Here is a 14,076-nt window from a genome sequence, read left to right as displayed (position 1 = left end):
GCACAGAGAAACCTTATGAATGCAGTGAATGTGGTAGTGCCTTCTGTGATCAGTTACGTCATATTTTATGTCACAAAAAACACTCAGGAATAAACTGTGGTACAGTCAAGGTGGAAAACCCTTGAATAAAAGCTTTTAGCTCATTATATGGCTGATAAGTATATACTGAGAGACATGGTGTGAATACAGAGAATGGGAAAGCCTTTTGGGGAAAGATAGACCTCAATGCTTCATAGGTCACATATCATCAGTGAGCTCCTGTTTGGTAGAACTGTAATGACCGTGGAAAAGTCCTTCGCCAGAAATAAGACATCAGTAGGTGTCAGAGAGTTCACACAGGAGGGAAACTCTGGGACCTTTGAAGGCACTGAATGTGGCAGGGTTGTCAGTGTTACATTCTGCCTCATCACTTGGCAGAGGAAATCATATAGAAATAAAACTGAACACACCAACTGTGAAACCTTCAGCAAAATATCAGAAAAAATGCATGAAGCAAATAAGCCCTGTGAAAATGAAGAATATTTTAGAGATTTCTGTCAAAATTCTAACATACATCAGATAAAATACATAGTGTACATTTTAGGACAATATCCCTTGAATCAAACTCCTAGTTGATATGTCAGTGTCTCCTTAATTCAAAGGAGGTTGTCTGTGTTGCAGATCATTGGTTAAGGTTATAACACAGCGCACCCTCCCTCCCTTTTTTTGGGCATGAGTCTTTTTCCACTCAACATCATTATATGGTTAGCTCTTGCATTTCTTTGGTTCTAAATTTATTCAATTTATTTCAGACTAGAAGTCCTTCAAAAGAAACTGAATACATTTAGTTCAATAATGTAACATAGCATCTTTGGATCTGCTTAACTTTATGACTATTACCCCAAGGAACAAAGCTGAAAACTCATGAGTAACCTAGTAGCCAAGCTCTTACCCTGGAAGACAGTTCCCATCCGGCACACACACCACTCAGAAAAACTTTAACAACTATTTCCTTTACCTGCTACTGTCTAGGATCTATGAATGATGACAGTGATGAACTAAACAAAAAGTCCTTTCTACCTGTGAGCTAGCAACTTTTTTAAAGCTAGATTTCATGCATATAGCAATTTTGCCCTCTAGCAAATGTAATCAAAGGATGTATGCACCTACATTTGTTGAAAGGGACATACAGTATAAGGAACAAAGTGTCCTGATAATTTCTTGTTCGTGGGGCATATTATTTGGAGGGAGAGAATGAAAGGATTCACTTAATTTTACTTACATAAAATAGGGTATGGATACTTTAAAAAAAATGTTTTGTGTCTTATCTCTCTACCTAGATTATAAATTCTTTGATAGTTTATAGATTGTATATTCCCCAGCACACAGAAAAATAGAAATGAATTATGTGTAGCATTGAAAGATGAGTGAATGACATAATGGAGTAGTCAATCAAAATTATTTTTGTCACTGGAGGAAAGGAGCTACTGAAAAGAAATTCTAAGGATCAGTGTTATTCCAAGAAACATTCAAAAAAAATTCCTGAATAGAGGCTCCTGTCAGAATATAAAAGGGACAGATCAGAGAAGGAATAGGATCCACAGAATAAGCCCAATTAATGGAAGAAAATAACATTAAAAATGAAGGGCAGCATGTGAGATTGGTGAAGGTGAGATCCTTTCAGATGTCTTGGAGAAGAACCCTTACATTTGTCCACAGGTCTGTCACCTTTTAGACTTGCCACCATTTCATATATCCTGGCTCCTCTGTGACATGATGAATTGAGACGTGATTTAGCCTCATCATTCCTTCTCACTCTCCTGGGAATGGGGCCCTTGTCCTCTTTTATACACAGGGTTCTTTCCCTTGCTTCAATAAAGAAAAATCCAGCTTAAAAACAGTGACTACTGCTTATAAGGAAAAAAAGTGGAAATTTGCTATGGAATGGTTGTCTCATAATTGAATTCCAAACTCTGGGTTTTTGAGTAATTCACTACAACAAATTTTTTTTGAGCATCTGTACTGTGCCAGTCAGTGTCGTAGACACAGCTCACACTGGTAACCACGCAAAGTAATGGCCTCTAAAAGGATGGATTTGAGACAGATGCTCTTCAGCAGAGAATCAGAAATGGATTCTTCTTCAACTCAGACTTCAGATCCACTCCACTTCTTGTCTTGTGAATCTGCACATCCTATCATAGCAGGCGTAGTGTCTTTCTCACTGAAACCTTCAGTCAGGGTCCCCGAATGGAGTGCCCAGGCCTGCCCTAACCCCTGAGGACCAAGTGCTGAACTCACCTTTCAGACATTGGCATTCCAGGTAAATAAAAAATGTTAATGGGGTAGACAATTCCAGCTCGCCTTCTTTAAGAAAGCCGTACCAACTTATACCTTGTACTGCTCCACTCCCTCGCCTTCATAAAAATTATTGCTGTGGCCAGCCCAGTGGTGTAGCGGTTAAGTTCGCGAGCTTCACTTTGGTGGCCCGGGGTTCGCAGGTTCGGATCCCAGGCGCGGACCGATGCACCACTTGTCAAGCCATGCTGTGGCAGTGTCCCATATAAAATAGAGCAAAGTGGGCACAGATGTTAGGCCAGGGCCAATCTTCCTCAGCAAAAAAGAGGAGGATTGGCAACAGATGTTAGCTCAGGGCTAATCTTCCTCACCAAAAAAAAAAAAAAATTGCTAACATTTATTAAGTGTGCTCTTTGCCAAATGTTAACTGCATTATAATAATTAGTTATTTAGTACTCTCAAATGCTCCATTTCCATCTTCATGTATTTTAGAGAAACATTTATATATGTTTGAAGCCTCGTTCCTTTCTCCTTAGTACAGGTAACCACATACTGTATGCAGTTGTACATGGCTAAGAACTGAGAGTACTGAGATCAGGGTTTGGGGTCTCAGAGGGTCACTCTGCCTTGTATGGCTCAGTGATGGAGAACTGGATTTGAGGGGTGATTGTATTAGTTTGCTAGGGCTGTCATAACAAAGTATCACAGACTGGGTGGCTTAAACAACAGACATTTTTGTCTCACAATTCTGGAGGCTTGAAGTCTGAGATCAAGGTGTCAGCAGGGTTAGCTTCTTCTGAGGTCTCGCTCCTTGGCTTGTAGAGGGTCTTCCTCCTGTGTCTTCACATGGTCTTCCCTCTGTGTGTATCTATGTCCAAGTTTTCTCTGCTTACATGGACACCAATTATATTGGATTAGGGCCCACCCTAATGACCTTACTTTAACTTAATTACCTCTTTAAAGACCCTATCTCCAAATACAGTCACATTCTGAGGTACTGGAGGCTATGACTTGAACATATAGATTTTGGGGGAACACAATTCAGCCCATGACAGTGCTGCTTTTCAGTGAATGCTGTTCAAGTTCGGAAGTTTATATTGGGCTAACTGATGGAGCTGGCAGGTTGTCAGTAAATGGTGGTGTCTTTTCTAGGTTTGACAATTAAGATAGTCATATGGTTAGTATCTGAGGAGGCCCATGTGTGTTTGTGGTTTAGAGGCTGAAGCTTTGTAGACCTAGGACCTCTGAGCTGCTGGGACAGACCTGTTGAATGTTAGTTTCCCCTTAGTCCTTCAGATAAGTCTAAATCCCTCTTCAAGGACTATTTATGTATACAGTCATGCATTGCATAATAACGAGGATACCTTCTGAGAAATGTGTCATTAGGTGATTTTGTCATTGAGCAAACATCATAGAGTGTACTCACACAGACCTAGAGGGTATAGCCTACTACACACCTAGGCTGTATGGTACTAGTCTTATGGGACCACTGTCATATATGCAGCCTGTCATTGACTGAAACAGGTGATGTGGTGCATGACTGTATACACAAACACACACACACACCCATACATATATTATACACACAAACACATATTTCCTGCAAAAGCAGTTGGTCCCTTTGGGGACAATGTTAAGGCAGCCACCACAGGTGAGAGGAGAGATTCCATTATATTGAAAGTGCTTTAGGCTGAAGAATGAAGTGGAAGCTCTTCAGCCGTCCCTCAGTGGAGGACCATGGATGCTTGTGGGGAAAGGAGAGTTGACTTTTGAAGGAATATACCCTGGATGCCTCTAAGAAGTTGCATTCACTGATTTCTGCCCCTGAGTATCACTGCATTTGGGCTGTGTACCTTTTCCTCTGATGGTGTTACGGAGTCAAATATGAAGATTCTGGGGCCTTAACCAAATTGCCCTGATATTTGAGATACAGGATGAGAGATGAGTTTAGAGGATGCAGGAGAGTCCTAGAAAGCTCATCAGAGAATGGTTTGTGGCCGTGAATGGTGGAAGATGAGATCAAGAAGATCCAAGAAGTCGGTGGTTTATCCTGGGAGTCTTTCACCCAAGCTCCCGAGTTTGGATTGTAGAAAGCCATGGGAGTGCTGATGTCGGATCTGCTGCTTTGGGGGCAAGCATGGAGCTTGCCGTTTGTGTGTTTCTATGTTTATGGTGTTTCATGTGCCACTGAGTATTGTAAGAGATGACTTCAGAGGCTCAAGTCTTGTGTCTGTGACTATATGGCCATCCTCCAAGGGGACTCTGGGTGGTAAACTCCTACAAGGTAGTAGCAGAGAGCTAAGTTTTATTATGAGGGTATCTGGTAAGGGAATGCAACTGTTGTTAAAGTCATGTGCTTGGAGACAGGCAGAGCTGGGGTCAAATTGTAGCTCTAACACAGAGTGTTCCTGAGCAAGATATTTAATCCCGAAGTCTTAGTGTGACATAATGAGAAATATGTATTTATTCTCTGCTCCTGGTTCCTGACACGGAGCCCCTAAAACTCTTGTAATCTCCTGATTGATGGGTTGATAGGAGTGTTTTACACAAAGCTGTTAAATCCCTTGGAATTGGGTGATAGGAGCTTCTTTTCTTCTGAGAAAGTGACTCTCTGTGGGCTCCTGGATGGCTCCTGGATGGGGGCTGGTCACCAGAAAGACCAAGGCATGATTAGAAGCTTGGAACTTTCAACCCCATCCCCTGTACTCTGGGGAAGGGAGAGGGCCTAGAGATTGAGTTGATAATTGATTATTCATTAAAATATATATATATAATCATTTGAGTCTTTTAGCATATATATGAAATATATATATAATCATTTGAATTTTTTATCTTTAAAATGTATCCATGAATCAAGTAGGTCAATTTTTTAAAAAGTAAAGGCAACATATGTATGCATATATTTAGCACTAATTTTTTTTTTTTTTTTTGCTTGAGGAAGATTGGCCCTGAGCTAACATCTTGTGCCCGTCTTCTTCTATGTTGTATGTGGGACACCACCACAGCATGGCTTGATGAGCAGCCTAGGTCCTCGCCCAGGATCTGAACCTGCGAACCCCAGGCCACCAAAGCGGAGTGCGCAAACTTAACCACTATGCCACTGGGCCGGCCCCTATATGTATATATTTAATATTTATATAGATAGATATATTTACCAAACAAGTTCCCTTTTGTGTTGGGGCTCCCCAAGACCACCATTAGGTTTGATAATTTGCTAGGAGGACTCACAGTACTCAGAAAACTTGTCATACTCAAGGTTCTGTTTATTATAGAAAGGATAGAGATTAAAATCAGCAAAGGAAAAAGGAAAAACCAAACCCACAGTGTGGTTTAGGGTGGGGGCCTTGGGCCAAGCCAAATGTGAACAATGTGTTTAGTGTGGGGGCTTTAGACCACACCCACACTGTGATTGAGGGTGGGGGCTATGGATCACGTGGTGTCAGTGGACCTCTGGAGGGGCTGGAGACTGAAGTCAGACACCTGGGTGTCCTACCAGACTGGCGTGACAAGCCCCAGTAAAGACTCTTGACATCAAGGCTCAGGTGAGCTTCCCTGGTGGGCAGTACTCCCAGCCTGCTGTCACACATGCAGAGAAAGGAACACTGCCCATGAGTCCACTGGGGGACGACAATTGGGAGCTCCAGGTTTGGAACTTTCCTGGACTCTGCCCTTTGTGCCTCTTCTCTTAGTTGATGTTAATCTCTATCCTTTAACTGTAATGAACTGTAACCGTGAGCTTTTGATGAGTTCTCAGTCCCTCTAGTGAATTATCATGGTTTTATGGAATATTCTCCCTAACTCCAGTAGCTCTGTGCTGCATTTTGGGTAATTTCTAGCTCACTAATTGTCCCTTCAAAGCCTCTAATATGCTTTTAACATATGCATGCACCCGTGTGTGTGTGTGCGCGCACGTGCATGTGCGTTTGTTGCTTTTTTCAGAAATACTTTTTTCTCAACTCTGCCTGTGTCTTTATAGTTTTCTGTTCTTTAGACAATACTTTGTTCCCTACAACATTTTAAACACACTATTAAACATGTTGTATCTTGTAACTCTGGCATCTGTTGTCTCTACATGGTTAATTCTGATCCACCAAGTTTGGGAAGGCCCTTGATGAATGTAATAATATGTTTTATTAATCTTGACGTCACCCAAATGTGTATAGTGTTTGGCAAATAAGTGCTCATATATATATATGATTCTTGGTTAGTAAGAGGATTTAATGGCTACACATTATAGAAATTTCTAATTTGTTGAATAAATGGAATAATGAATGTATAATTGCAGAATATTCCAGTGGTATTTTCCTTCTACTACAAAGTTTTTTTTTTTTTTTTAAAAACTGCTTGTATTGATGCAGCCTATATGGTAAAAATAAGCAGAATAACTTCCTTACCATTCCTTATGTATCAATAAAAGGGAAATACTTCATGTTAAATAGGACTGGATTATTACAGGAGTCGCTCATGTTGGAAGATGTGGCTGTGGAGGCCCCTGCTCAGGACCTGTACCGGGATGTGATATTGGAGAACTAGAGCAACCTGGTGTCAGTGGGTGAGGACAGCTCCCCTGTGTCACTCAGAGGCTGCCTCATCAGTGGCCTTTCCTCTCAGCTGCTTAATGCTTCAGAGTCTCTACAGTCCTTTAAGTGGTAGATTCTCAGACCCTTCTCCGGCACCAGACAAGAATGCATATATATAGTTCCCTCTCCTGAGGGAAAAACCACTACTTTGCAGATGTGAAACTGTATAGTCCCTAACATGTAACATTCTCCCATCTTGACGTCCCAGCCCAATTCAATGTGTCTAAGTCTTCTGTCATTTCCCATGAACAGAGTATCAATCCAGCAGCCAGATGCACTGTCCAGGTTGGAGCAAGGGGAAGAACCATGAACAATGGAAGATGAAACCCACACTCGAACCTGTCCAGGTGAGGGGGTGAGAACCAGCAAGGTGGGCGGCCGAGAAAGTCAGATTCTAATCAGTCAGAGAAGGTGCCGTGGCTGTGAGAGTGTCAGAGGCTATTTGCACAGCAGTTCCTCATATCCTTCTTCCCATATGAGAGCTTTTTCTTTGTAGGAGTTTAGAGGAAAATTTACCCTTTTTTCTTTTTCTGAGATCTGATCCCTGTTTATTTTATGTACATTTTGATTTTTTTTCTTGTTTGCCTAGTTGTGTTCTGTGAGATAACAGAAAATATGTCTATTGGTCTCTGCCCCTGGTTCCCGGCACAGGGCTCCTGAAAACCTTGTAATTTCCTGGGCGATAGGAGTGTCTTTTGTTCTAATGAGGCAGCTCTGGGTGGGCTCCTGGATGGCTCCTGGGTAGGGACTGGTCACTGGAAAGACCAAGCTATGATTAGAAGCTTGGAATTTTCAGCCCTGTCCCCTATTCTCTTGGAGAAGGGCTGAAAATGGAGTTAATGATCAATCATGCCCACATGATGAAGCCTCCATAAAATCAAAAGCATGGGGTTCAGGGAGCTTCCAGGTTGGCAAACATACCCACACTGGGAGGTTGACACAGCTTAACTCCCTTGGGACAGAAGCTTCTGTGCTCAGGACTCTCCCAGACCTCGCTGTATGTATCTCTTCATCTGGCTGTTCATCTGTATCCTTTATTATATAATAAACTGATGAACATAAGTGTTTCACTGAGCTCTGTGAGCTGCTCTAGCAAATTAATAGAACCCAAGGTGGGGGGAGGGTGTCTTTGGAACTTCTAGTCTATAGCAGGTTGGTCAGAAGCACAGATGATAACCTGGGCTTATGACTGGCATCTGAAATGTGTGTGTGTATGTGTAGAGGGGCAGTCTTGTGGGATTGAGTCCTTAACCTGTGGGATCTGATGCTATCTCCAGGTAGATAGAATTGAGTTGAACTGTAGGACACCCAGCTGGTGTCTGGAGAATTGCCTGTTGTGGGGAAAAACCTCCACACATTTGGTGACCAGAAGTGTCAGAAGTAAAATGTTCTGTGTCAGTAGTTAAAGAGACTCACAGGAAAGAAACACATAGGAAGGAAAAAAGGTATTTCCTTAACATCTTCCTAGGTTTCTCACATCTCCTCCTTTTTTGTCCACTGTCGCAGTGTCTCTGTCTATTTCTTCCATCTCCCTTGCTATGAAATTCCACCGTCCAGCCCTCACTCCAAACAGAGATCCTTAAATTCATAGTCTTCTAACTAGAGAGAGAGACTGCCAAAAGCTTGGCCTGAGCCCAGCCATGTGAAGGCTAATCCTAGATAGTATTTGTGGGGGAACTGGTGGAATGGAAACATGGGTAAATGGAGTAATCAAGGCAGCCTTAACTTTTATTGCCGGGCTGACTGTTTGGAATTTATGTATTAGTAACTGAGAGAGCATGGTGGATGGTGGAAGGAGGGTTGGATGCTTTCTAGCTCTACGTAGAATCAGGTTTTCCTTCCACCTCTATTTTCTCTTGTAACAGTGACTTTCTTGTTGTGTACTATCTCTGCATGTTTTGCAAGGCACTTTTTAGAAAGCAGCCAAATCTATATTTATTCATTGTGAATTATCTAAGCTTGTTTGTATACTTACTGTTTTTGCCACTTGATTTTTGTGTATTGTGTTTTTACCAATGTCCAAGAAATAAGGAATATTATTAAAGTTTCTTTTGTACTGAGATCATGCAGTCAACATGAAAGAGCCAATGCACACCTAGGCATTCATTGGTCCCTTCTTTCCTAGAAGTCGAGAAAGTCGATGATCATCTGTGGGGACACTTGCATAACCAAAGATGTCTAAAGAGAATAGAACAATGCTTTGAGCATAATGCCTTTGAAAATATTGTTCATCCAGACCAACATCATTTTCCTTTAAGGCAAAATCATGGAAAAACTCTGAAATCAATTTTAAGTTTAGTCAATCAGAACAGAAGCTGTGAAATAAAGAACCCTGTTGAGTGTAATGGAGATGGGAAATCCTTTCTCCTTACAAAGCATGAGCAAATTCATACTAAAATTGCCTGAAATTGGAAAACCCATCAGCACTAAGGGTCAATTTATTACGCCTCAGAGAGCTCACAAAATTGAGAAACCCCATGTATGCAGTGAATGTAGGGAATCCTTCATCAGGAAGTCTCAGCCCACTAAACATCAGAGAATTCACCCGGGAGAGAAACCTCATGGATGTAATATTATGTGGGAAAGCATATACCACAAAGTTCAGGCTCACTGAACACTGGAAAATTCATACAGGAGAGAAACTTTATATATGTGCTGACTCGTGTCTCATTTTGCATCAGAAAATTCATACTGGAGAGAAACCCTATATGTGGAATAATTGTGGAAAGGGCTTTACCCAGGTCAGTTTCATTGTGCATTGGTGAACTCATACTGGAGAGAAACCTTATATATGCCGTGAATGCGGACAAAGCTTCGGCCTCATATCACACCAGGGTGTTCATACAGGCAAGACTCCCTTTCAATGTAGTGACTGTGGAAAATCCTGTTCTCAGAAGTCAGGATCTCATTAAACATCAGAAAATTCACACAGGAGAGAAAGCCTCATAAATGTAGGGATGTGGGAAGCCTTCACCACGAAGCATCAGTTCATTGTCCATTGAAGAACTCATACGGGAGACAGATCCTTTGAATGCACTGAGTGTGAGAAAGCTTTTGCCTAGTAGTCTTGCCTTATTAAACATAAGAAAATACACACCTGGGAGAAACCAAAGACACAGTGAAGGTGGAAAATCCTGCAGAGAGTCACAGCTCCTTATATACAAGTGAAACCCTGTTAACTTGGTGATTATGTAAACACCTTCTGTAACCCCTCAGACATCATTAAATATCTGTGGGTTCCTGGCAAATAGAAACATGGTCCTTTCAGAACAGCCTTGTGCTACATGTGCACCCTTAGGAGATAGCAGAGAATTTGCATGGGGGAAAAAAACCCTTATAAATGTAGCAAATGTGGTAGTGCCTTCAGTGATCAGTTCCATCACATTTTATGTCTCAACCCATAGGAAAGAAACTCAGTTACACTCAATGTAGAAAAAAATTGAGCAAAAAAATTCTAGCTCGTTACATAGTTGATAAGTGTGTACTGATAGAAATCATATGAATGCAGACACTGGAAAGGCCTGATAAATTCATCCTACATTAAATATATTCATTGATATAGAGAGAGGATCTGATGTTAACCCCGGGGCCCATACATCCTGATTGCTCAATTTTGCCAGCTCATTTCTGGAATGCCGAGATCTTTTAAGTGAAGCAAAACATTACTGTGATTATGAAAAGAGGTAAGTCAATTGGATCTGGATGTTGCTAGAAATGGAAAACTTTATAAGTGGTTGGTCCGAAAAAGCAGTATTTGATTGATGGAGTTTGGGGCACATACATAATACCAGTTCAGTTTCCCAACGACAGTGTGAAGTATTAATTGAAAACCAGTACTTTATATCATTGAGAGGTACCTAAGAAACAATAGCCTTATGCTGAATCTAGTTGTTCATTCAATGAATATTTATCAAGTATGTACCTCCTTTGCACCTGAGGACTGAGGACACAGTGGTGAAAGAAACAGAAATGTCATTGCCCTCCTGAATGAGCATTGAGTTAGCTGAATTATATGTAAGTGGTATCTTCAGACTCTATCTAACACACTCAGAGTATGTAAACTGTACATTAGGTGAAATGGACATGGAGTAATTGGATCAAGGGATTTGTATTTAGAATGAGGTAGGGTTAGAAAAATCCTAAAATAAATTTTTCCCTGAGGAGAGTATTATTTATTTGAGATGGAGAGGGGGGAAGGACTCCTATTAACAATGTGTAAGTAATCCAGGATATAAATGCTTTTTAAAAAAATGTCCATGTCTTATCTCCCCATGTTGATTATACATTCCCTGATAGTTCTGCACTAATTCAGTAGCTACTAGCCACATGTGGCTATTTAAATGGAAATTAATTATAAATTAAAAGTTTAGTTCTTCAGTATCACTGGCCACATTTCAAGAGCTCAGTAATCATATGTGGCTAGTGACTACCATATTGGTAGAACATTTCCATCACCACGGAACAGTCTGTTGAATGGTGCTGGTTTATAGAATCATATATTCCTCATGACGTAGGAAAATTAAAATAACTATATATTGATTTGGAGGATGAAGGTGAATGGACTAAAGGAAAAAGTATTTTGTCATTGTAGAGAATGAGCAATTGGAAGGCAGTTCTAAAGAACGGTGTTGTTCAAAAAATGTTTTGTGTGTCTGTGTTATTAGAGAGACTCAATGTCTGTCTGAATATAAATGGAGGAGAGCAGAAAAGGAATAGGATCCTCAGGATAAGTAAAATAAAAAACATGAGAACCTTGGCTAACATGAAGGAAAGTATAGGAGATGAAAGGAGGTAAGATCCGCTGGGGGTGTACTGGAGAAGAAACCTATTTATTTGTTCACAGGCCCGTCATCTTGGACAGTTGCTATCATTTCAGAGATCCCATCTCCTTTGTGACTCGCTTAATTGGACATGTGATTTTCCTTATCTTTTTCATTCCTTCTTACTCTTAAGAGTGGGGCTCTTGGCCTCTCTCCAGAGTCTTTCCCTTGGTCCAATAAAGATATCCTGGTAAAATTTGAGTCCTGTTTAGAGAACAAGAAGTGGAAATTTGCTATGCAGTAGCTGTCTTACATTTCCATCAAAGATCCTGGATTATTGGATCTAATTATTTTATATTATAATATAAAAACATATATTCACTCCAATATATGTTTTTAAGCACCTAACCTTGGCCATCTCAGTACTTGAGATTTTATTCTGTAATGCAGTCATTAGATAAGTGATAACAGGAACATTTCATGATTGATTTGTTTTATAAGGACACCTTGCCTTCTGTGTGAAGACGAGATAGTAAAGGCCAAGGGTGCAAGCAGGGACAATTCTAGTTTCTCAGGTGAGAGATTGGGCCAGCATAGTAATGATGGAAGAGTGAGGAAGGATGGAATTGACTTCCTGCTTTGACCTGTGGTTACGTGATTTTATGAGGTGCATTCTGAGAATTATAATGGCTTATGGGATTGAACATAATGCGAACAGTAGGTGAACTTGGCATCTGTGCCACAGCCTGTGTTCTCAAGATCTCTGGTTCCTCAGGGTGAGTGAGCCTTCTAGCTCAGGGCTGGGGTAGGGGAAGGAGGAGAATAGGAGCTGGAGCAGGGCTAGAAATGGGTAGTAAGCCTGCAAATGGCTGGCCAAGACCTCTTGGTGAGGTGATGCAGATGCAGAACTATGGGAAATCCAGTTCTTTGAGGTCATTTTATTTTTTGCACATGAACGTTCACTGTAGTTCCAGTTGCAATATCCAAAACACTGGAAACAACCCAAAGGTCCACCAACTGGTAAATGATTAAACACGTTTTAGAATACTCATCCAGTGGGATACTAAGTAACAAAAAGGAATGAACTATTTGAGATAGGTAGCTAGGTAGACATGAGCAGGGGATCATAGTTGGAGACCTTGCTGCATCAGTGGAGGGTCTTACTGGCATCCAGACATGAGCGGGGGGTCATGGCTGGTGACCTTGCTGCATCAGTGAAGTGTCTTGCTGGCATCCTACAAGATGCAGCTAGAGGGGAACTGAGACCCGCCTGGCACCACCACTGGAGCCTGAGGCCATCAACTGTGACGATAAAAATAATGGGGGCACAAACAACACATACAAAACCTTCTGCTATACACCTCTAGAGGATATTGGCCTTTAATTTACATACAAGTTCCATATGCATTAGCCCCCCCTTCCTCGGGGCGGGGGGGATGACTGCCATGACAGTTCCGGAGATTCCCCTAGAAGGTCAAGAACTCCCCCTCCCAATGTGTGAGTGGAGGAAAGAACATTATTGGTGAATAACCATGCAATGCTAATTCCCTTCTAAGCAGCCCAAATAGAAATAAAACTAACTCAAGAAAGGGGGCAGAGGCGTTCTCTGGCACTGCCCGCTCTTCACTTGGAGTGTGTCTGACCTTTCCTCTAATAAATCTTTGCTTGCTTGCTATTGCCGTTGTGTCGGTGTCTGAATTCCTCTCACACTGACCAAGAACCTGCGCTATCAGACTTTTCAGTCTGGTTACATATTGATATGTAAAAACAGTGATGAATGTCAAAACATTGATGCTGTGTGAAAGAAGCCAGATTAAAAAAAATACATACTGCAAGGTTCTATTCATAAAACGCAAACTAATCTATAGTGACAGAAGCCGGTTCATCGTGCCCAGCATGTAGCATGTTTTGTACTGGGACCAGGTGAGGGGCATGGTTGGGATGAGGCTGGAAAGAAGCTCACAACGTTCATTGTTTGTACTCACTTTGTGATCGCTGCATCCCCCATACCATCTCGCTTTTCCAAACCTTGTTGGTCTTCCAAAGGCACTGCCACCTGCAGGTGCACGCTGAGCTGCCCAGACAGCGTTTGTTCCGTACGGCCACCGCCCCTCCTCAAAGATGGCCGCGCCCATGGTGCTCCTGCCTAACGGCGCAAACGCTGTATGGCTCAAGTAAGCTGAAGTTTTTTTACGACTTCTAAATCTTTTCGCATTTAGACTAGTGATTGAGGAATTCAGAAGTTATTTTAATTTCCCACCGAGCATAGACGTCACAGCTTTAAAAGTCGCTCAGAATATACGCTGTGTCCTTTTGGCCGAGATGGGCTCTGGCGTTTGAAAATTTTGAGCTGTTCACCGACCCGTACGAGGCGGCCCCGTCCATTCAAGGTTATCGCCACGTCATGTTTGCCTTGCGTGAGCTCGAGTCCCTGAAAAATCTCTCCATTTCCCTATAAGGGC

At 41.7% G+C, this 14,076-nt stretch overlaps 1 protein-coding gene and 1 pseudogene across 2 annotated transcripts in view; both read left to right on the top strand.

Annotated features, from left to right (window-relative positions):
• LOC101392126 (uncharacterized) overlaps positions 1-13,291 on the top strand; it is a 28,198-nt gene extending 14,907 nt beyond the window's left edge. Inside the window, 3 exon segments of the mRNA XM_004439148.3 lie at positions 1-6,826; positions 7,107-7,201; positions 8,980-13,291. Of these exon segments, the coding sequence (XP_004439205.2) occupies positions 1-125 (125 nt within the window). The 3' untranslated portion in view covers positions 126-6,826; positions 7,107-7,201; positions 8,980-13,291.
• LOC101392393 (uncharacterized) lies at positions 226-13,291 on the top strand (annotated as a pseudogene). The gene is made up of 4 exons (XR_015549626.1): positions 226-315; positions 6,714-6,826; positions 7,107-7,201; positions 8,980-13,291. The product of XR_015549626.1 is annotated as an uncharacterized LOC101392393 (transcript).
• Positions 13,292-14,076: the final 785 nt, after the last annotated feature.

This window comes from Ceratotherium simum, chromosome 33 (assembly GCF_057802395.1).
Source record: "Ceratotherium simum simum isolate JZ-2026a chromosome 33, ASM5780239v1, whole genome shotgun sequence".
Taxonomy (NCBI): domain Eukaryota; kingdom Metazoa; phylum Chordata; class Mammalia; order Perissodactyla; family Rhinocerotidae; genus Ceratotherium; species Ceratotherium simum.
Note: the sequence above shows the minus strand (reverse complement) of the source record. Positions and strands in the feature narration are given on the sequence as shown.